Source organism: Thunnus maccoyii, chromosome 3 (genome assembly GCF_910596095.1).
Source record: "Thunnus maccoyii chromosome 3, fThuMac1.1, whole genome shotgun sequence".
Classification (NCBI taxonomy): Eukaryota; Metazoa; Chordata; class Actinopteri; order Scombriformes; family Scombridae; genus Thunnus; species Thunnus maccoyii.
This window is the reverse complement of record NC_056535.1, coordinates 17,164,946-17,185,601: the sequence shown is the minus strand read 5'-3', so window position 1 is coordinate 17,185,601 and position 20,656 is coordinate 17,164,946. Positions and strand designations below refer to the sequence as shown.

Sequence of the window (20,656 nt, the reverse complement as noted above, 5' to 3'; positions counted from 1 at the left end):
CACAAAAAAACTATTTTATTTACTGTACAAAGTGTCTTTTTATTAGTTTATATGCAATTAAAAGATATAACTTTTATTCATCACTCAAAAAACTGCCATCATTGTTGTTCTCCTCACTGAATCAACATATGTAGCAATAAGAAAAGAAATGAAACAACTGAATAATAAAAATGAATGAATGAATGAACCAAGGAGCTCATGATGTGCATAACTATCACCGCGTGTGTTTCTTGTGATATGCTGAGTAGAGCAGAGCTGTACGTTCAGCACTGTGAAACAGGTAGAGGCTCTTGCCAGCACATTCTTTACATTTCACCTCGCATCAGTCGGCATGAAAACCAGGGACAGAGGAACTGGATGGACCAGTCCGGTGTGTCGCCAGGACAGCGAAGGTTTGGGTGCGACAGACAGATTTGACAGCAACACTGTGACTGTAGCCATGAGGGGGGAAAAATGATTGACTGGCTTTCTGGAGAGTCTGAATATTTTAAATATCCATGTAATTACGTAAAGGCATGGCGACAAAACAGGTCCTCCTCCAGTTACAATTTACATTCAAATGTGATTTTTTGTCACACATGTAACATAAATCTGATCAATGGTGACTTATCCTACTTGGATTATTATCAAACTTGGAAAGATACAATAGTGAGGTAATGATGGAAGTCCACATACTTAACTTAACCCCGTAACACTAATCCAAAGTTCTGCCTCCAAAAATTTAATGTATAACTGAAAATACTGACATACATTAAAAGTACCGAATAATTGTACTAAATACAGTACTTGAGTAAATGTACTTAATTACTTGCCACTGGTATTGACTTAATTACTTGGTGTGAACAACCATATCAACTCCTGTTAACCTCCATGGCTCTGAGACCAAGAAGACACAAAGGCCTTCCCAGGTGGATGCTGGTGTGCGATCGCTGTCAGATATTAGCTCACTCGCAGCTTTAGAGGATTCTTGATCCTCTTTAGCCAAGACTCTTCAGCATCATCCTTGCAGTTATCCAGCTTAACCCTAAGTCACATGCTTCACCATCCTTACATAAATAATGCTGTGGGATTCAGGTAAGACCTAAGTGATGCTGAAGATTTATAATAAAGATTAAAACATAAGGTTTCAACCATATTTAATAACTAACTGGGCAAACACCCAGAAGAATAAATGTTATGACACTTAATGTCTCTCCAGTTCTGGCTGCATGACTCAGTTTATTCATTTTAGTATCCAGTTTAAGATTGTTTGGGTTACTTTTAACGCCCTCTGTGGTTTGGCTTTATTATACTGTATATTTCTGATATTTCTAACCAAATGTTTCACAAAAAGTTTCAGGTCCAGCCTCAAGACAAAGGGGGAACCAACACTGTAGAAGAAACTCCACCTGTGTAACTTGAAATAATGGATTTATGTTCTTTCCTATTTTGTCCTATTTCTCAATATTTAACATTTAATATTTATTAAATATTATTTGATATTTTTAATTTAATATTTATTTAATATTATTTATAATATATATTTCCTGGATGTCTTATTATGTCATATTTTATGTACACCTGTTAATCAGTCACCTGGTTTTAAAAGGTGCAATAAAAATGAACTGAACTTATTTATGATCATAATGACACTTTTATTACATATTAACATTAACAACCATAAGAGCAGCTGATTTGCCAATAACATATTATATCCTTTTAAAAATCCAACACAAAGGCCCTTTGTGATCCACATAAAATAAAAGCTTAATCAATGGTTATTAATCAAATCGTCGTTAAGTCTTCTTTCCAGATCCCAAAAAAAACACGAAGTGAAACCTCTGTCGCAGTCAAATAGATCGACCACAATGCTTTGAGGTGCAGATGTTGATGACTGGCTCATTTGACGGCGATCAAAGCTGAGCAGCGATTAAACCGAGCAAATTAAAGACGGGAGCTTTGTGTGATTTGTGCTGGAATGTCGGTGTAAAGGAGAGCTGAGACCTCACCTGTTGGGAGTGTAAAAACAGGGAGGCACAGTGAAAGGAGAGGAGGCGGGGTTAGCTCCATTTTCTCTCCGTCCCGAAAACTTTACACCAAATCACAGGAGCCAGGTGTTCAGTGGTGCACCTGTCGCGTAACAAGGGAGTGTGTGCCCACCTGCTTTACCTCGGAGTTTACCGTATTGATCAACATGTGTCAATAAGCCCTTCTGAATCGAACATCTGCACAGTAACCAATCAAAAATCATGAAGAGGGGGACGCTGAACTTCTTGGGTCGAAAGAACCAGTCTCTTTTCGACACCAATATCAAAATCAAGGACATGGGTGAGTAACACTGCTTACAAGGCCTATAGGCTATAATGTAGAATAAGTGTTTACATAAACGAGTTACTGAAGAATAAGGCGACCTTTGTACGTGTTGATGACATAGAGAAAAGTCTATTTGTCTCAATGAAACGCCCATATGGACTTTAAAACTGATAATATAAATGGATTATACAGGAAATCTCAACAGTATTTAGTGTTATAGTATGATGTGTCCTGATAAATGAGATATTCATGCATGTAAAACCTGTTCTCAAATGTTAATGTCCCTTCTTGGTAAATCAGGTTTACTTTACACATCTTGATTGTGACCTGACCTCTGTCCTGTGTTGCCTGAACAATGCTCAAAGGAAATAAAGGATTGTGGTTTAGGTGCAGCAGACACACATCTCTAGAAACTCCAGCCAAAAGGGAAAATTTGTAAAACTGAATATCTCTAATATCTAATAATATGCAAGTTAAATCATGTCTAAACCAGAGGTTTCAAGCGTTCTGGTTTAGTGTTGATTCAGACCTGTTAAGACACAGTTTCGGTGAATGTGAGTCAGCTTTTAATGTTGGATACACAACAAAATTATATGAAGTTGTGTTTGTGGTAGCATCAAGACTGAAATATCCAGAAAAACATGTGATAACCTGAAAGTAGGGTTAGATAATCCTGATGACATGAAAAAAACATATTACTCTTGTTTAAATACATTGATATTAATACAACATGTTTCGGATCCAAACTATTTATTGGTGCTGTAAGAACACAGTATAACAACATGATATACATACTATAACAACTGAATGGCTTATGTGGTTGAAAGTTCTGGAAAAGAATAGTAAGTGAACCTTTAAATGAAGATTTTTTGTGAGATTATGAGAACATATTTGCACAAGCCATTTTTGAGAAGAGCTCATTATTAATGTACATACTGTTCATGTCAAATCAGTTAAATTTAAAGCAGCCCTCACAACCAGGAAAAGACAACTTAAAAGCTCTACCGCAATGTTACGGTAACACAAATCCCAGACAACATCCACTCTCTCTCTCTCTCTCTTCGTGACATTGGTTCCATTCGATTGGCGAGAGCAGGAAACAAGTGCAATTGCTATGCAAAGCTGCAACATGAGAAAGAACATTTGAACATATTTAAATCAGGAAGGCGCACAATAGGGAAACTAACCATTTGGTTAGACTGGTTTAACACCATGGCCAATCCCCTCTGCTGTCATTCGAGGTGACATAATCACATTTTTGGTCTAAACTGCATGACCATCATAGGGGACAACATGATTTTTTTTTTCTTCCTTTTTAATGTCATGCTCCTTCCTTGCTCTTTGGTTCTTCTTTCTCCTGCTGTGATGTGAAAAGTGTTACTATAGAAGGCTGACAGAACATAGACACTAAGTGCCTCTCAGTGACAAGTGTCTTTCATCAGTCACTTATTGGACAAACAAAACGACTGACACTGAAATGAACAGCAAAGGAATGTACGACTTCTAAATGTCTCTTCTCTAACAACCCCCCTGACCTCTGATATTATCTGTTATTGTAAGGTTTAGCAAAATGTTTTTTCAGCTGCTCTGTCATTGTGTGTACCTCTACATCTAAAGTCCGGTGGGGGAATCAGGATAAGTTTAGTTTTTGGGTCTTTGCCTCAGTGCCATTGCTCTTTTGACTCAACTTTGCCCTTTGCCTATGTGTAAGTGAGATAAAGACCATTTTCTGACCCTTTCCACTAATAGTGAATAATAAGAAAAGCAATAATAAATAATCTCTTTAGAGTTTGACTTCAAAACTCATTATCCTTGTGCTCCTGTGTTTGCAGTTAAAAAATACAAAAAGAACTTTAAATGCATTAAAAACACAAATGTTTAGTTGTCATCTGATACCAGTTCTTTTAGTAAGAGCAGAAATACATACAATGCAATGAATTTAACTTAAATATATCACAAAAAACCCTCCTGAAATCAATTATACATTGCTTCTTAAGTGATAACACATTTCTATTTGGAAATGTGATTAACATTATTGTTGAAGCTTTCACTTCAACACAATAGTAAATAAGATTACCATCAGCAGCGCATATCTATTTTGTTGTCAACAACAAAATGACACGCGACCACACAGCAGATAATTAGGCTGACAACCACTAAGAGACCAATTCAGGGCATAAAGTATCTCATTACCTGCACAATGACAAGGACAATAACTCACAGAGCTTTGAGCAGAAATTGAAGGGCAAAAATAATAAGTAGAAACTTGCTTTGCTACCAGAAGCTTGCCAGAGGCTAATGATGCTTTGCTTTTTATTTCCTCAGATAATGTGGAGTTGGTGCTGGGGTCATCAGCGATCCCAGAGTCGGGTACTGCCAGTGTGCGGGCCAGACCCACAGTCAAGCATCATGTGAGTATCTCAGGAAATCTTCATTTTGCACATAGATTTTTATTTTATTTTACATTTATCACTCACTTTATGATGGTAGAGTAACAGGTAGGCGTGTTGATAGTCTCCACTGTGTCTTTTACCTACAAGTTAAGGATTACTGAATCTTAAAGTCTGTATATGAAGAGCTGCACAGATGCAAATGAACTGATAAAGGTCAGTTTAGTGTTTGACTGGCAGAGTGCCTTTGAATCTGGCTTAAATAAGCCCAGTGCCATGACACGTATGAACCTGGAAAAACAAGGCCTGTGTGTTGTTAAGTAACTGGTTGTAATTTAGTATGTTTAATGCTGGAGTCAGTAGAGTTTGGAGCTGTTGTCTGTCCGATGAAAGTCAAGCAGAGCTGCAAAGTCACTTTCTTATCTAAAAACTTAAATATACTTTCATGTGGGAGTGATAAAACTTGACATTTTTCTTGGAATGATATTCAATACAGCTGTTGACGATGACGTAACTCTCAATGAGATATCACAGCATGCTGTCCACAATAAAGATTATATCACAGGGAAAAAGCAAAGCTCAATTGAACAGTACAGTGTTATGTTCAATCATTGCTTTGACAAGGGCTTTCAGCTTCATTTCTTAGGTGGTTTAGAAAGATTCACTTTTACTTGCCCTACTACATGAGCAGTTTGTTTGCTCTCACGCCTCCCATTAAATCGTCATGGTGCAGATATGCACACAGAGCTCATCTCTGCTCTGGTTCACGCCTCAGTGTTTGGGAGTGTTCTGTGCATGTGTCTGTGGCATTTGTTGGACGCGGCACGCCTAGCAGCACATGGGCAGGACAGCTCAGCACTGCTGTGACAGATGAAAGTGAGTCATGGCGCAGGGACCAAACAGATGAAATCAAATGGATCATACGTCATTTTTAATGACACGCCCTTGGTCTGTGGTGCAGTGTTCAGAAGTTACATCTGGTCCTGTGATTATTAGCAAAGAAAGTGGCTATCTAAGATTGCAGCTGCCTGAACCTGAGATCTGTTTGATTTTTTTGAACGTCGATAGTTGGCTGAATTTGCACATAAAGTACTTGAGAACAGTTTTATTATATGTATAAGAATGTTACATATCTGTCTAGAATTTGAACAGTTTGTAACATGTATGCAAACACAGTAAATACAGAAAAACAGTATCTGAGCAACTTCAGGATCATAATTCATTAATAACCTAATTAGACTGTTTTTCTGAAACAAATGAAACTGTCATTAGCTTGTTGCTTTGTTGAACTAGCAGATTACTCAAAGGACCTGCAGCACAGCAATAAGAGGTAGAACAGTAAAATATGCTACGTGTTGCTGGAAAGGTTTCCTGCCCTTTGGAAGGGCATATACCATGTTAAATCTCATGGACTTGTATTGTGTCAACACAGTCTGTGTTTATTTTTAGCATTGTTTGAGCTCTGATGAGAACAGCAAATCTTTCACTCTCTCTGGCTTTTTCTCCGTCTCTCTCACACAGACACAAACACACAGGTATCTAAGTGACAGCCTGCAATTTTCTCTGCCGGGCCCACCTTAACGCGAGTCAATGTGATGAATAATAGGTGTATCCTCTGATTCACCAAGTGTTCCTCATGAGTGAAGTATGTGTGGTGTATAAAAAAGGATACCTCAGAAACATGTCACCTCCATTTTCATTGTGGAAAACCTTCATATCTAAGAATAACCTAAAAATATGCTCTACTTGGTGACAAAGATAACAAATTAATGCATTTTAGTACAGAACAGTAAGTTGTAGTAAAAAAGAAGGTCTGTCATTCATGGCAATGCTTTTCATAGATTAAACTTAAAATGATTATATACTATAATAAGGCATTTGTGAATTGTCATACGCTAGCTTCCTCATAATACTAAAACCTGAGAGGAAATTACATATTTTGGCAGCAAGGTTTGCTCTGTTAATCATCTAACAAGTATTGGACATGCTAACCTGTTTTCAAGGTACACTGAGCGTTGCAATTGTTGAAAACTGGTTTGATCACTCCACAAGTGAAGGAATACAAGGGGAGAAAAAAAAAAGATCTTTTCGGCGCCTCTACAACACAATGTAGAGTTTATTTCATCTTTAGCGCTGTTCCTGAACCGTGCTTTCTTTCTTATGTCTCAGTTGTTGAAATGTCAACAGGTTGATGGTGTTTGTTTTCTCCTCACAGTCCACATCTGAGAGTTTTCAAGGGTTTGCTGTCCCAACACCAAAAGTCCCTCTCCTCCCCCATGTCAATGGTCCAAAGACCAATGGTTCAGGTGAGCGTCTATCGCTTAACTACCTCAAATATGTACTCTAAGTTTAACATGGCAAAGCCTAGAATTCTATTATTTACACTCCTGATCATTTGTGGTAACCTAACTTTGACTTGGTTGATGGATCACAGTAATCAGAATGTGTTGAAAATTCAGGGCAGGTAAATGTTTGTCCAGGCAATTGCTCAATAGCCTCTCTGAAAGGGTCCAAACAGCCATACCAGATGGCAAGCATATTTACAGAATGGGAGTGTTTGCATTTATGGAAAGAAGTAGATATAATCCCATTTAAAATTAGTTGTGAACAATTCTACATCTATGGATCTATTGATCCATTTAATAATAATTTGCAATAAAACTGTTCCTTGCATGCCGTAATTGCATAGTTTTTCATTTGCTCTGAAATGCTCTCATCTTACTTGTTTTTCAGGCTTTAGACTTTACTTGAGCTTTAAATGGATTCTTTATGATGTATGTACTGTAGTTATTATGCTTCTATTGCCATTTCTACACACAAGTGAATGTGACATTTGAAAGTACCTAATCATATCCAGAATACTCCAGGAATTATTGGCATGGTTGCCCTTCATAGAATTTCATTGTATTTTTATAATCCTGTTGACACACAGTATGTCTCTGATAGTGTTATTTCTACATTGTGTAAAAGCTTCAAACATAAGACAGCAGCACATGTTAAACAGTGTAAATGCTCATGCTCCATAGTGCACAACAGCACTGATCTTTTCTCAAATATACTCTGTCTTCTTTCCTTTCGTAGTCGGTGGAGATCGGTTATCCAACGGATCAGTTATCTCTGTGCCTGACCTGGTGGAGGGGGAAATATTTGTTCCTCCTCCTCCCTCTGTGGCCCCTCCACCCCCTCCAGGGACTTTTATCCCTCCTCCACTAGACTTCATAGGTGATCTAGATGGTCCAGACCTGGCAACCCTTCAGCCTCCTTCCATGCCTGCTCCAAAACTCATGTCACTAGCACCCTCCATGGAGGAGGATCTAAGCCTCTTAAAACCCCCACCAATGGCTCCGCCAAAGCCTCCATCTACTTGCTCTAGCAGCTCTACGTCATCCATACCCATTTCTATCCCACCACCAGCCAAAGTTCCTGAGCATCCAAAATTTGCCCCACCACAGCCCCCTATTGAAAGGCAACAGAAGACTTCTAAGACGCCACCTCCAAAGCCCATTAGACTGTCCTCTATCTCCAACCTTGACTCCCCACCACAAACCCCTGCTCCACCTCCACCTGGGCAAACACCCACACTGTCCACCTTCAATCCCCAAAACACAGCAAAGCTTTACAATGTTCCTCGGCCTTCTGTTCTCAGTGGGTATGAGGAGCGTGACACCAGACCCAAGCAGATCTTACTCCTGGAGGATTCTGGGTCTGGTATGTCCGCCCCAGTGCTTGTCCAGGTAGATGGAAAAGCCCCTAAGGTGGCACCACCATCTAAACCAATTTCCAAAGATGTATTGGATGTTAAGGAGAACTTACAAATTACCCCGCCCTCTCAGTCACCCCTACCTGGACCAAAAAAGGAGGCTAATACAGGGACAGTTTCAGCACAGCAAGAAACAGAGAAACCTCTTCAGACTCCACATCAAACATCACCACAGCTTCAGAAAGTGAACAGTACTGAGGTGAATTCAGAAACTAGCCAGGGCAAACATGAATCTCCAAGTCAAAGTCGCAAATTCAGTCCATTATTAGATTGTAAACTACGCCACCTGAAGAGTAGTGAAACCAATGGGGCACGAGAGGGACCTGCAGCTTCCCCGCTGGCTCTCTTAATGGCGGCTAAGCAAAGAGAAAAGCAGAGATCGACTCTGTCACGGGAAAACAGTGCCAAGAAGACTGAGCAGCCTAGTACGAGCATTCACCAGAGTGACTCAAGTCGCAATTCCTTTATTGTCATTCCAAGATCCAGCTCACCCTCCTCTGTACCATCTCAAGAGAGAACGCAGGAGAGACCAAAGTCTCTCATTCCTGTGGAGAATATGCAAACAATTCAGACTCTAGAAAAATCTGACAGCACCACACTGATCAAGAATCAGATACCATCTACCAGTCCAGCTCTCAGTAGGACAGCAGAAGCTGCATCCCCAAGTGTGAGCAACCAAGTTGTGCAGAAACTAGATCCAGAGCAAAGCCTGCCAAAGTCTCAATCTTCACAGTGTGAGGATAATAAAGAGGAGTTAAGTATGCCATTACTTCCCCCGCCGCCAGAGTTTGACGATTTTGATGAGATTATGGAGCCCCCTCCTTCCATCCGTCCACCTGATCCTCCCATGAAAAAGACACCAACGCCAACTGTAAACCCTCTCCCTCCAGCTCATGTTCCACCACCTCCACCAAAACCTAACCCTCCAAACCCTCCAGCAGCTCCAAAGCTCCCGCCTCCTGACACTGATGTCAAACCAAAGCAGCAAGTTCAGACAAAACCGCAAGTGGCCCCTACTCAGCTACCATCTACTCTTTCGCCCAGTCAGGCTACACTCCTGAGCATCTTACAGAAGAAGATGTTGGAAATGGACCACAAACTAACTCCCATGAAAGATGTAGACTCCAGTTCTGATGACTGGGGTGCCCCCCTGTCTAATGAGGACACTAAGATCCCTGTTGTCCCCAAAGCCACACCACAGAGCACGAATTACCCTGTGGCCAAGAAAGCAGCAACCCTGGACATGCGGGAATTGGAGGGTAAAGTGGTCAGAAAGTATCAGGAGACGTCCTCAAAAAAAGCTACCACCAGGTAAGACCTCCTGTGCTCAAATATGACACCATCATTATTAGCCAGTAAGACCAATGTTTGGGTAAAGTATCCACTCATAATCGTGATTGTGTTCTTCTTTTCAGCAATGGACCACAGTCAAAACATCAGTATGGTATGACATTCACAGTTCGGCCTGGAACCAAACAGCCTATTACTCTTGTCAGTAAAGGGGATTCTCCATGAGAGGAGTAAATAAGATAGGTGTTCTTCAATATATAGCCCATAATGCTTTTGATTGTAAAATGTACTTTTACATCAGAAGGAATTTGTACAATGGGGGAAAAAGCACTTTGAACAAATGAGTTACACAAATGCGGTTGTCAGATATGTTGAAAATGTCTCCTAACAATGGTTCGCTCTACTATGAATAGTGTAGTCTGAATGTATTGCCTAATCTCCAGAAAACACACAGTCAAATAGTGTTTTCTTTTCTGTTTTTATATTTTATTTTTGTTGAAGTATAAAGAGAGAGTAGACCATGCACCAAGTTTTTTTTGCTGCTGCCGTTTATTCAGTGTAGAGGTATGTATTGCCTTTTTAACCACAGCTTTTAATCTATCTCAGTGCCATGTGGATAAAACTCATATGAGCAAATTCTATTAATAAAATTCTTTACACTTCATCGCTGTAAACTATATGCTGAGTGAAATGACTGTACATTATACAGTCATTTGTAGAACATGAAAAGTCTTCAGTAGATTTAATAATCTATTGAATCTATTGTAATCTTGATTGTAAAATAGAAAAATAATATAAAATGTAATTATTGCGGTTCATGCTGTAATTACATGTCCCATAACTGAAATGTTTCTTCACTGTTACATTTACATTTTGTAGGTCCATGGAAAGAAGCCAACTTTAAATTCAGACGAGTGCTAGTAGGATTGTTTCTCATATTTATTGATCTAGGAAATGTTTTGCCATCTGTATAACATTTATTCTGCATGTATCAATGTAGCTACATTTCTGTTGCTATGCTGTAAATATTGGTTTGTATAAGATTAAAATAGAGCATACATACTGTAAGATGTAGTTGTATGTACATGTTAAGGTTGTGTAATCAAAATATTTAAAATATTCGTTATAAGTCTTTAAGCAGAGTTGTGTATCTACACCCAATGTTGTCCAACAACTCCCTAACTGGAAAATAAATACTAACAGTAATTTAAATGTTGTTGAGTTTTTTGTGTACGGTTTTAATGTGTTGTGTTAGTGTCAAGACATCTTAGTCAGTAAAATGTTACGGAAACATTACGTTGTTGGTCATTAGTTAAGTGAAAGTCGACTTGGAGACAAACTCTAAATCAGAAGCAGTTCACATGGCTAACAAAACTTTTTGAAAAGTGAAAAAATTAAAAGCAACATAAAGCCCCATGAGAGGAACCCTGTAGACAGAAGCACAGCCAACATTATGCTTTTTGGTGTGCATATGAGCAAGATTTTAACAAAATGGCATCATAGTTCCACTATCAACATAAAGACTTTCATCAGCAATGTTGAAAATGTAACATTTTTCCTGACATGGTGAGGCTAGATTTAGGAGCTTTGTAGATCTCAGTATTAAAATTAATTTCTCAAATCAATGTTAGCTTGGCTAGTTATGTATGGTGGTATGTATACATACATACACATATATACACATATACATATATACATATATATATGTGTGTGTGTGTGTGTGTATATATATATGTCTATATATGCATATGTATATGTTTTATATATATAAATACTAAGAGCTGAAAGAGGAGCTAGAAAAGATGTGGGGTGTAAAGGCAACAGTGGTGCCAGTGGTAATCGGAGCACTGGGGGCTGTGACCCACAAACTGGGAGAGTGGCTCCAGCAGATTCCAGGTACAACATCTGAGGTCTCTGTCCAGAAGAGCAGTCCTGTCCTACGAACAGCTAAGATACTTGACCCCTCAAACTCCCAGGCCTCTGGTAGAGGACCCAAGCTTGAGGAAGACACACCACCACCACCACCCCCCCATGGGAGGGGGGTGAGAGAAGGATTTTTTATTATATATATATATATATATATATATATATATATATATATATATATATATATATATATATATATACATACACACTTTGATGATATGGGTAATCATAATTTGGTACCAAATTCCTTTTAAGGATATGCTACATGTCAAACACAATACTGATTGTATGTAGGGACAGCTGTGCTTTGAGCTAAATGCTCATGCTAATAATATTTATGTTATAGTTTAGTGAGATGGCAAATGTTACTAAATGTAATGGCAATCCATTCATTAGTTGTTGATATTTTTCTGTCTGGACTGACTCACATTGCCATCCCTTGAGCCACGCCCCTAGCATGGCTAAAAATAACAGCTTTCTACCATGGTGGGCCACATTGCTGTTGTTCACCACAACTATAGAAAATGGCATCTGAGGACATTATTGTTATTATTATTATTATGGTAAAGTTTATATTATTAGCCATTTCACATTGTGCTGGCGACATGTGAAAATATTTATGGCATACACAGATGAGCAATGACACCTTACCTGCCACTGACGGCAGATCACACATGTAATCTTGTTAACTTCTGAGCCAACCGCCCACACTACCCTCGTCTGACTCGGCAGTGGGTCAATAGGGTCTGCCTCAGCCACACTGTTTTATAAGTATACAGTATATGGGATATATCTGCAGCATGAACCCAGATAAGGTACACATAACATATATCGAACACCAGAAAACACAAATAAATAACAAAATGGTATTGCTATTACAACATTAAGTTACCTTTAATGTAAAACTTTGAATACAAATGGGTGGCTTCATATGTCATTACAGCTGGATGGAAATGCTATACAGTATGAAAGACGTGAAGAGAGACTGTATTGTACAGTAGAGTTTTAATGCATGAAGGCAAGGATTGGAAGAGCAAAAGCCAAAGTATTGTGCATATATTTTGGGGGACTGAATGACAACGAGCGACTTTAATCCATATCTCCTGACTGACATGTTAGATTTAATTTTTTAGATACACCCCTCAAAAATAGAGAGGAGGTTAAGTGATTTAAATGTCGCTCTTCCAAGGTGTGTGATCATCTGTTGGATCTAAGAGGAGGAGTTGGGAGCTTCAGCAGCTGGATCCACTGTGTGGTGAAGCACAAGGTGATCCCAGCCTACAGTCGTGAGGGTGTTGGAGCTGCCATGGAGCCAGCACACACCTTTGACAAAGTCCTGGTGTCGCCGATCTCTAAATCTACGGAAGCAGAATACATGATTAGTATTTTGAATGGTGCAGGAGACTGGTCAGGGGTTTTTAGTGTGAAGTGCAAAGACTCACATTTCTCGGAGTTCAGAGTTCATAACAGTGAGGGAGCAGTCATCGCTAATGGAGGCTAGCAAGGAGGCACTGGGATAAAAAGAGAAAGGAGTTAAAATTCAGAGAGGAGCAAGATAAAAGACTATGAAGACTGACAGAATTTATGTTTACCTATGTGTAGAGAAGGCTAGCCCGTTAACTCTGCGGCTGTGGACATTTTCCACTCGAGCCGGCTCTGTTCCCAGGAAATCCTTCACTGTCACTCTGCCCATCTCATCACCTGAGGCACAATAAATATGATCAAAAACACAGGGACTACTAATTCAGAGCCTCTGTCACTCAAACAATCTGTACTGCTGGTCCTTACCAAAAGCAATGGTGCTTCTGTGGTGGGGGTGCCAAGCTACAGTTGTAGGCGAACAGCTGGGAGCCTCTAAATCTAAAACAAAACCACAGAGAGCAATGGAAGATGCATAATAATTTAAAAAAGCATCTTGACAGGATCCAACATCAAGAAATGAACTAGACAGACTATTAATAGATACTAGGTGGCTGGTGACACTTAATCTGTAATGAACAGTTGGCCTTGTTTAGCAAAATGAATTCCAGTACTGTCAATAACCTGGAAAAAATGTTAAAACCTAGTTGTCCAAGCTGGGAAAGGTTGCTCACCTATTCTTGAGGCTGGTTTATTTGGCTTCCTTCTGTCCCACATCAACACACGGCCGTCCTAAAAGATTACAACAGGTTAAGTTTGGATGTATTTTTACAGTCCTCTTTTCTCTCACAAATTAATCATCTTAATTACTGCTGGATTATCTTTGTTACACAGTATTTTAGAAATTCTACTTGCATCAGGTTCTGTTATTTATTGTTTGTTTGTTGTTGTGTTCACAACACTACATGGAAACTGATGATGACGACTGGTATCTTACTTGACCGCAGGAGATGAAGAGAGAATCGTCTGCAGGGCTGCAGGCAACACAACTGATTGGCTGTGTGTGTGCTGAGGGAGGAATAAAGAGACATATTCAGTTATGGTTTTAATAACCTATTATGAGTGAGCCCTTTAGTTTTTCAAAAGACAGCTAAAACTGTATTTTAATATTAGAAAATGTCTGGATCTGCACCAAAATACACATAATGATAGACAATACATGTGACATAGATTTTTAGGTTGAAGAGAAATATACACTTAGTGGCAAATGTAAAAACCTACAAAAATAGAAACTTGAACTAAATGTGTCCTCAAGATAAATTTACATGGTCCATTCCTACCATCTAGCTATTCTGACAAGAGTTTGGAGATGTTCTCTTACCACTGTATGTAGTGACAACCATCTCCTGACTGAGATCCCAGACTTTAATTCTGTAGTGAAGAGAGGGAAATGGATGAATTGTGATGAAAGGAGTGATAAATTAAACCAATAAATAATAAATAAATAATACCAAAGTTAAAAGTATGCCTCTGTTCTGCAGTGACACTTTATGCAACGGTGTGTTTATCCATGTAAAACAGAGTCTAACCTGCAGTCCATGCTGCCAGTCACAGCACTGCTTGCTCCAGTAACGGGGCTCACTGTGGTAACAATATGGTCATGCTCCTGTTTGGTGAAGCGATTCACCAGCAGGCGCTCATCCTCTGCCAGTTCCCACAGCTCCAAGGCACCTGCACAGTCAAACACATCCAGTTTAACAATCATATCTAAATCCTACTGCTTGATTTATGACTTAGAGAAGTCTGAATCTTACCAGAGTCTGATGCAACAACGACACCCTTTTCTGACACCCATTTGACATCTATGACACCAGCCTCAGTCTGCACACCGGCTTTGCAGAATCCCTCATTGGGGGCCTGTTCAGGGTCACTGTAGATCCACACAGAGCCCTGCCAGCTCCTGCCAGTGAGGCTGGAGGCACCAAGCAGCAGGGTGCCATCTGAGAAAAGAGATTATAATAATAATAATAATAAAAAAAACAACCCATTAACAAAACACCTGTATTTTTAATGCTGCAGTGACAGCTGTCATTTAGAGCAAAATTCTTCAATTCGGCTGGCATCCAATTGTCAAAGCAGCTCATCTTTAAACTGTGAAATGCAGTTTAATCAATGTGGTTGCTCATTCTCACAGCCACTTGTACCTATTTTAAAGCCTTATGATAAACAAATGTGCTATTTTTTTAAAGATCCCCCAACATATGTATTAACACATACAGAAATAATCTGCTTGGAACATGACTGTGTGTCTGATATGGTTTCTCCAGAAAAAAGTATAATTATCAGGTTAAAATCTGCATCTCCTCCTTCTCCCTCATTAAAAATTCAAAATCTATGAACCTGTAAATATATTTCATATCAGAGGTTTAACTGCAGGACACAAAATTTATCCTACATCACTGTAAAGTCTATTCTCAGTGTTTGTGCACTGGAGGCTTCAAGTTTCCACATCACACTTGTGTAAATTGGATACTGGACCAGGATTGGCTTCAAAACTGGTTGTGATGTCACAAATCCTGCTCGTAGGCCCACCCTTAAAGTAAGATTTTCAATGAGCACAGAGAATCTTTCTACTTTCAGCAGATAGATGTGAAAACAGCTTTCTATTGTCAAATTGCACATACATCATTCTGCACAGTGGACCTCAAACATTCAACTGTAGCAACAAGAGGAAAAACACATTTTTGAGTGGAGAGAGACTTCAACATTTTGCTGGACTGTATATACACCAAACTTAACCAGAAGATCATTGCACATCAGTCCAGATGTGGGCAGACTAATAACAAACCAACTAGCGGCACCACGTGTTTACCTGAGTAACCAACACTAACTTGCCTTATTACCTACCTGCTCTGTATTGCGCCGAGCACAGATGCTTCTCCATGCATGCCGGAGCATTGGGGGGTATGTTCCAGCGGTTTTCCTTGATCATGCTAGTATCCACAGCACTTTTCATCCAGACAACGCACTTGCAATCTTCACTCGAGACAGATATGCTTTTCCAAACAACTTTCGCGCTATCTTAGCCTTAGCTAGCTAGCGTTAATGACACCACAGTTTTTTTTGGTCTAGTTTATTTGCAGTTTATCGTATCCTAAAAACACGATGGTGTCTATGTTGCGTAAAAACACAACAATGGGTGATGTTGCTAAAGTTGCCGTTTCAAGAATGAATGAACAAGTGAACAGCAACACATGGGGCCGAGGAATATACACTTCCTGCTCCGGGTCTCTTCTTCTTCTTATTGAGGTTAATCGGCGGTTGGCAAACAATGAATTGGCGCATTACCGCCACCAATTGGTATGGAGGGTGGATCAGAAAGTCTAGTATTTACTATATTCATAAAAAACTCATATCTTCTCAATCAAATTAGGTAGTCTAAGATACTGAAAACACTCATTTATTGAGTTCTTTTGTAGGTCAAAGTGCACCTTCATCTTTCTTAGGTTTTGAATCAGATGCCTTCTTTCTGCCTCATATTTCTGATGCTCGACTGTTTCTTCTCCCCCACAGTATTCACATCTGCCTGGATTATGTTTACCTATTTTGAATAGTGTACTGTTTAGTCCGGTGTGTCCAAATCTAAGTCTTGGTATTATTGTCTAATCTCTTCTGTTACTTCCTGCACAACTCATTTCTCCCACTTTCTTTTGAACTCTCTGAATTAAAACTATCGTCCTTTCCTCTCTTCCTCCCATTGCTTTTACCACCTTCCCTTCAATCCTCTGCTTAATAATGCTTTTGATTTCTGTCTTGCTGAAGCTAACTGCCAAATCAATGTGATCAAATCATCTGCCATTTAATTTCCTTTGATACCAATATGTGGTGGTACAAATCAAAAATATTTCTGTAAGACCCATCATTTGAATTCTGTTTTATGTTTGTTGTACTTCTATCAAAATGTCTGGCCTGCCCTCTGAATGACTGTACTGGATAGTGATGAGCTTGAGTCTGAACAAGCTGACAAGCAAACAAGCTCTCTTCTTCTTCTTCTTCTTCTTCTTCTTCTTCTTCTTCTTCTTCTTCTTCTTCTTCTTCTTCTTCTTCTGGCAGACTAGATGCTATTGTTTTTTATTGGTTGCTCCTTTTTGACAGTTCTTTATATTTTGTTGTATAATCCAACACTCCAATTCCAGCATTTTCTCCATCTTACTCCAGTTATCCAGGTTGAGTATAGTGTGCAGAGTAAAAACAGTTCCTCCAAATGCTCCCAGGTCTTTGAACAGCTTCCTCCTTTGATAGGAGTAATTCTTGCACTGGATGAGAATGTGTTTTACTGTCTCTGCTCCTCCACACTCACATTTTCCATCCAGGTGTTTTCCAATCAGAGCCAGCTCATTCCTAAGCCCACAATGCCAAAGCCTCAGTCTGGTTATTACAACTGAATCTTTTCTTTTGCAGGCAAAATTGTTTTTTTTTTTTTTTTTTTTTTTGCTCTTTCCACAGTTTTCTGTATTGCAAACTAAGACATCCCCTTCTTTTATTTTTCCCATCTATTTTGCCACAATTTTTAAACTGACTTGTTTATGGTTGAACAATATTGTGACAGACCGTATTGTAGAGCTATTTCTACTCTATCCTCATGAGCAGCATTCTTTGCCATGTTATCTGCTTCCTTGTTGCCTTCCTCTACAGCCATGTGAGCTGGTACCCAAACAAAACCCACCTCACCTCACCTGTGTGAATTCTGTACAATGTTTGACAAATCTCCGTCAGTATATGAGGTCTAGACTTGGATTTGGTTTTTCTTATTGTAGTTAAAGCTGCTGCTGAAGCTCCAGGTTTCTTCTCTGTTGATATTTCTTCTTCTCCTTTGAGGATTTACGGTAGATAGATAGAGAGTACTTGATTCATCTCAAAGGGAAATATATAAATATTAGCCAGTGACATAACTACTTGTCCTGTCAATTTAGTGCATTATATGCTACTTCCTGTTAAACACATTGAATGACCCTGAACATTATTTCATTATTTGAAATACAGTTCATTTGTTCAGTCGTTTTCATTGGCTTGACTTCATACTTTTCCCTGATGTTAGACATTAATACTGATTATTATTGTCTTGCCTGTTTTATTATCATACTGTGGCACTTGTTGCAAACTACATTCTAGGCAATATTTTTGTTTTCATGGATACACTTGCTCACATCTCAAAAATGTGGTATAAACCTGCCCAAACTGGAGGAGTGGTAATCACGAATCCTCTTTAAGGGTGCATGAAATATTGAAAGGAAAATTCCATGATATTTTACAGCAGCTGGCTTAAATTACAACCGTCTTCTGGAGTCAATTATTTCATTGTTCATTTATCTCCCAGTAACTCAGGGATAACGGGGTTTTACCAGTAACCCTGTTATCCCTCCAAACAAACCACCCTCTGCTTGTCCACAAAACCAACATCAACATTTTGATGCTTTCCTATCATGTATTGTGTTTCTACTTAATTATTCTTAATTAATTCTCTCTGCTTGATACTTAAATTCTTCATGTTCACAATGGCAGTGCAATTGCATGTGACCCTCTAGCGAGCTGCCCAGCAAATAAAACTAGTGGACTGATTAGCCCATTATCACATGTACTTACTTGCTCCTGGCACTGTGCTAACATATTGTCCGATAGGGTCAGTCAATGAAGATTAACATGCAAGGGCACAGACATGTATAATAGGCCTTAACTCTCAATGAGTTTGGGGGCTCGGGGGTGTGAGGCTGGGGCAGTTTTTCTTGGTTGGCAACCCTTTAGACTGTTGAGCAAATGACAGACCACTGTGATACTGCCATTTGACCACCTAGTCTGAACTGCCTGCAAAATGTCTCAGTAGAGATGGATTGAAGACAATTTAGAGCATTTTCATAAACAAGTGACAAATGAACAGTTTCTCTTTCTTACCCATTACTTATCCATATAGTTATTTTCTCTTCTATAAGCTATTGACATGAGCAAACATGACTATTTTATAATGTCTAGTAGTTACATTAGTCTGGTTAATAAATTACAACAAAAGATAGCAAACCATCATCATTCACTTTTAAGTTATGAAAAATGATCTGAAAATATAGCAGTAAACAATAAAATCAAGTCACTAGTAGGGTTTACCTCACTTTGTATTTAAAAACTGTTACTGCCGAGTGCACATCTTACATGTGGCACCATATTGTCATTTGGGATTCAGGATGAGTTTGGTAACATAGCAACAGCAAATTACAACTAGAAGAAATAAAGAAATAACTGAACCTGTAACTCAAAAACAGTCAGATGTATGATGGCACAACATAACATGAAATCAGGAAGGACTTGAAACTTATCGTCTATGTGTAAAAACTGTAGGCCTAAGCTGTTCACATCATACAAGGAAACAAGTGTGACATCTTTTGATGATGGTGAAGGTGGCAAAAATGAGCTTGTGGGGATTAGGGCTGAGCAATTAATGGGAATTTTATTGAAATTGCAATATGGTCTCCTCTCTTTGTTTGGTACAGATCCCTGTAAAAATCACACCATAATGATTTTATTATGTTTTTCAATGAAAATGAGAATAATAATGTAAAAATGATCATTCACTCTAATATCGCAAAACCATATCGCAATTACAATATCAGTCAAAATAATCGTAATTAGATATTTTTTCAAAATCGTTCAGCCCTAGTGGGGATATATATTAAAGGATAGCTAATGGTGTAGCTTTATGTAGAGAGAGCTGAATTGCTTTTGTTCATTTGACAAAGAAAGGTTTCATGGTGAGCAAATCTGTAAATTGTAATTCAACTAACAGGAAATCAGTGACGTCGTAGTTTACACATTGTATTTTTTGATTGCGCCATTTACCATCAGTGGTGGAGGAACTATTCAGATCCTTTACTTAGTAAAAGTACCAATACAGCAATGTAAAAATACTCCATCACAAGTAAAAGTCCTGCGTGAAAATCCTACTTAAGTAAAAGTAGATAAGTATTATCAGCTTGATGTAGTTAAAGTATTGCAGTAAAAGTAGTGGTTTGGTCCCTCTGACTGATATATTGTTATATATGACATCATTAGATTATTAACAATTGAAGCATCAGTGTGTAAGCAGCATGTTACTGTTGTAGCTGTTGGATGTGGAGCTAGTTTCAACTACTTTATATACAGTTAGTTTAGTTCTGTGGTTCCCAACCTAGGGGTCGGGCCCCCCCAAAGGGTCACCAGATAAATCTGAGGGGTCGTGAGATGATTAATGGGAGAGGAAAGAAGAAAAAACAAAGTTCTGATACACAAATCTGTTTTCAGTTTTTGGACTTTTTCTCTAATCTTTGATTTTTGGTGAAATATTGGATCATTTGAACATTTATTGAAATGAAACCATGTCAGAAGTTTAGAAGGAAAAATCACTATTTGGTGGAGCTGTTAACAACTTGTAGACATCTGAAATGTGACCCTGACTACACATCTTTAACAATGTGTTGTATTTTAAAAGCTTGTTACATTTTCCATTGTGTCAAATTTTCATGTGAAAAGTAACTAAAGCTGTCAGATAAATGTAGTGGAGTAGAAGGTACAGTATTTCCCTCTGAAATGTAGTGGAATGAAAGTATAAAGTGGC

At 38.7% G+C, this 20,656-nt stretch overlaps 2 protein-coding genes across 3 annotated transcripts; one reads left to right on the top strand and one right to left on the bottom strand.

Moving 5' to 3' along the window:
* The first annotated feature begins 1,630 nt into the window (after nucleotides 1-1,630).
* On the top strand, nucleotides 1,631-10,944 carry LOC121894191 (uncharacterized protein C6orf132 homolog). Of its 2 annotated transcripts, XR_006095500.1 has the most exons (6): nucleotides 1,631-2,307; nucleotides 4,618-4,703; nucleotides 6,898-6,988; nucleotides 7,764-9,753; nucleotides 9,858-10,296; nucleotides 10,612-10,944. XR_006095500.1 is itself a non-coding variant. In XM_042406613.1 (5 exons), the coding sequence occupies exons 1-5, from the start codon at nucleotides 2,229-2,231 to the stop codon at nucleotides 9,955-9,957; spliced, it is 2,346 nt and encodes a 781-aa protein (XP_042262547.1). In that variant the 5' UTR covers nucleotides 1,631-2,228; the 3' UTR covers nucleotides 9,958-10,944. The 2 variants fall into 2 exon arrangements, 1 of the variants encoding a protein (XP_042262547.1); XM_042406613.1 differs by having other exon boundaries at nucleotides 9,858-10,944.
* Nucleotides 10,945-12,525: 1,581 nt separating this feature from the next.
* On the bottom strand, nucleotides 12,526-16,324 carry wdr77 (WD repeat domain 77). Its single transcript, XM_042406487.1, has 10 exons — nucleotides 15,925-16,324; nucleotides 14,832-15,017; nucleotides 14,607-14,748; nucleotides 14,399-14,448; nucleotides 14,015-14,085; nucleotides 13,752-13,809; nucleotides 13,447-13,518; nucleotides 13,251-13,359; nucleotides 13,101-13,169; nucleotides 12,526-13,016 (listed from the first exon to the last, which is right to left on the bottom strand). The coding sequence occupies exons 1-10, from the start codon at nucleotides 16,031-16,033 to the stop codon at nucleotides 12,869-12,871; spliced, it is 1,014 nt and encodes a 337-aa protein (XP_042262421.1). The 5' UTR covers nucleotides 16,034-16,324; the 3' UTR covers nucleotides 12,526-12,868.
* Nucleotides 16,325-20,656: the final 4,332 nt, after the last annotated feature.

What these genes read in the sequence shown, in the direction of transcription:
- LOC121894191 (XM_042406613.1), top strand. Translation starts at nt 2,229, where the DNA reads ATGAAGAGGGGGACGCTGAACTTCTTGGGTCGAAAGAACCAGTCTCTT. An exon ending in TATCAAAATCAAGGACATGG is followed by an intron (nt 2,308 to 4,617) that starts GTGAGTAACACT and finishes TTATTTCCTCAG; the next exon opens with ATAATGTGGAGTTGGTGCTG. An exon ending in TCCAAAGACCAATGGTTCAG is followed by an intron (nt 6,989 to 7,763) that starts GTGAGCGTCTAT and finishes TTCCTTTCGTAG; the next exon opens with TCGGTGGAGATCGGTTATCC.
- wdr77 (XM_042406487.1), bottom strand. Translation starts at nt 16,033, where the DNA reads ATGAAAAGTGCTGTGGATACTAGCATGATCAAGGAAAACCGCTGGAAC. An exon ending in GGTTGTCACTACATACAGTG is followed by an intron (nt 14,086 to 14,398) that starts GTAAGAGAACAT and finishes TTCCTCCCTCAG; the next exon opens with CACACACACAGCCAATCAGT. An exon ending in AACTCTGAACTCCGAGAAAT is followed by an intron (nt 13,017 to 13,100) that starts GTGAGTCTTTGC and finishes CTGCTTCCGTAG; the next exon opens with ATTTAGAGATCGGCGACACC.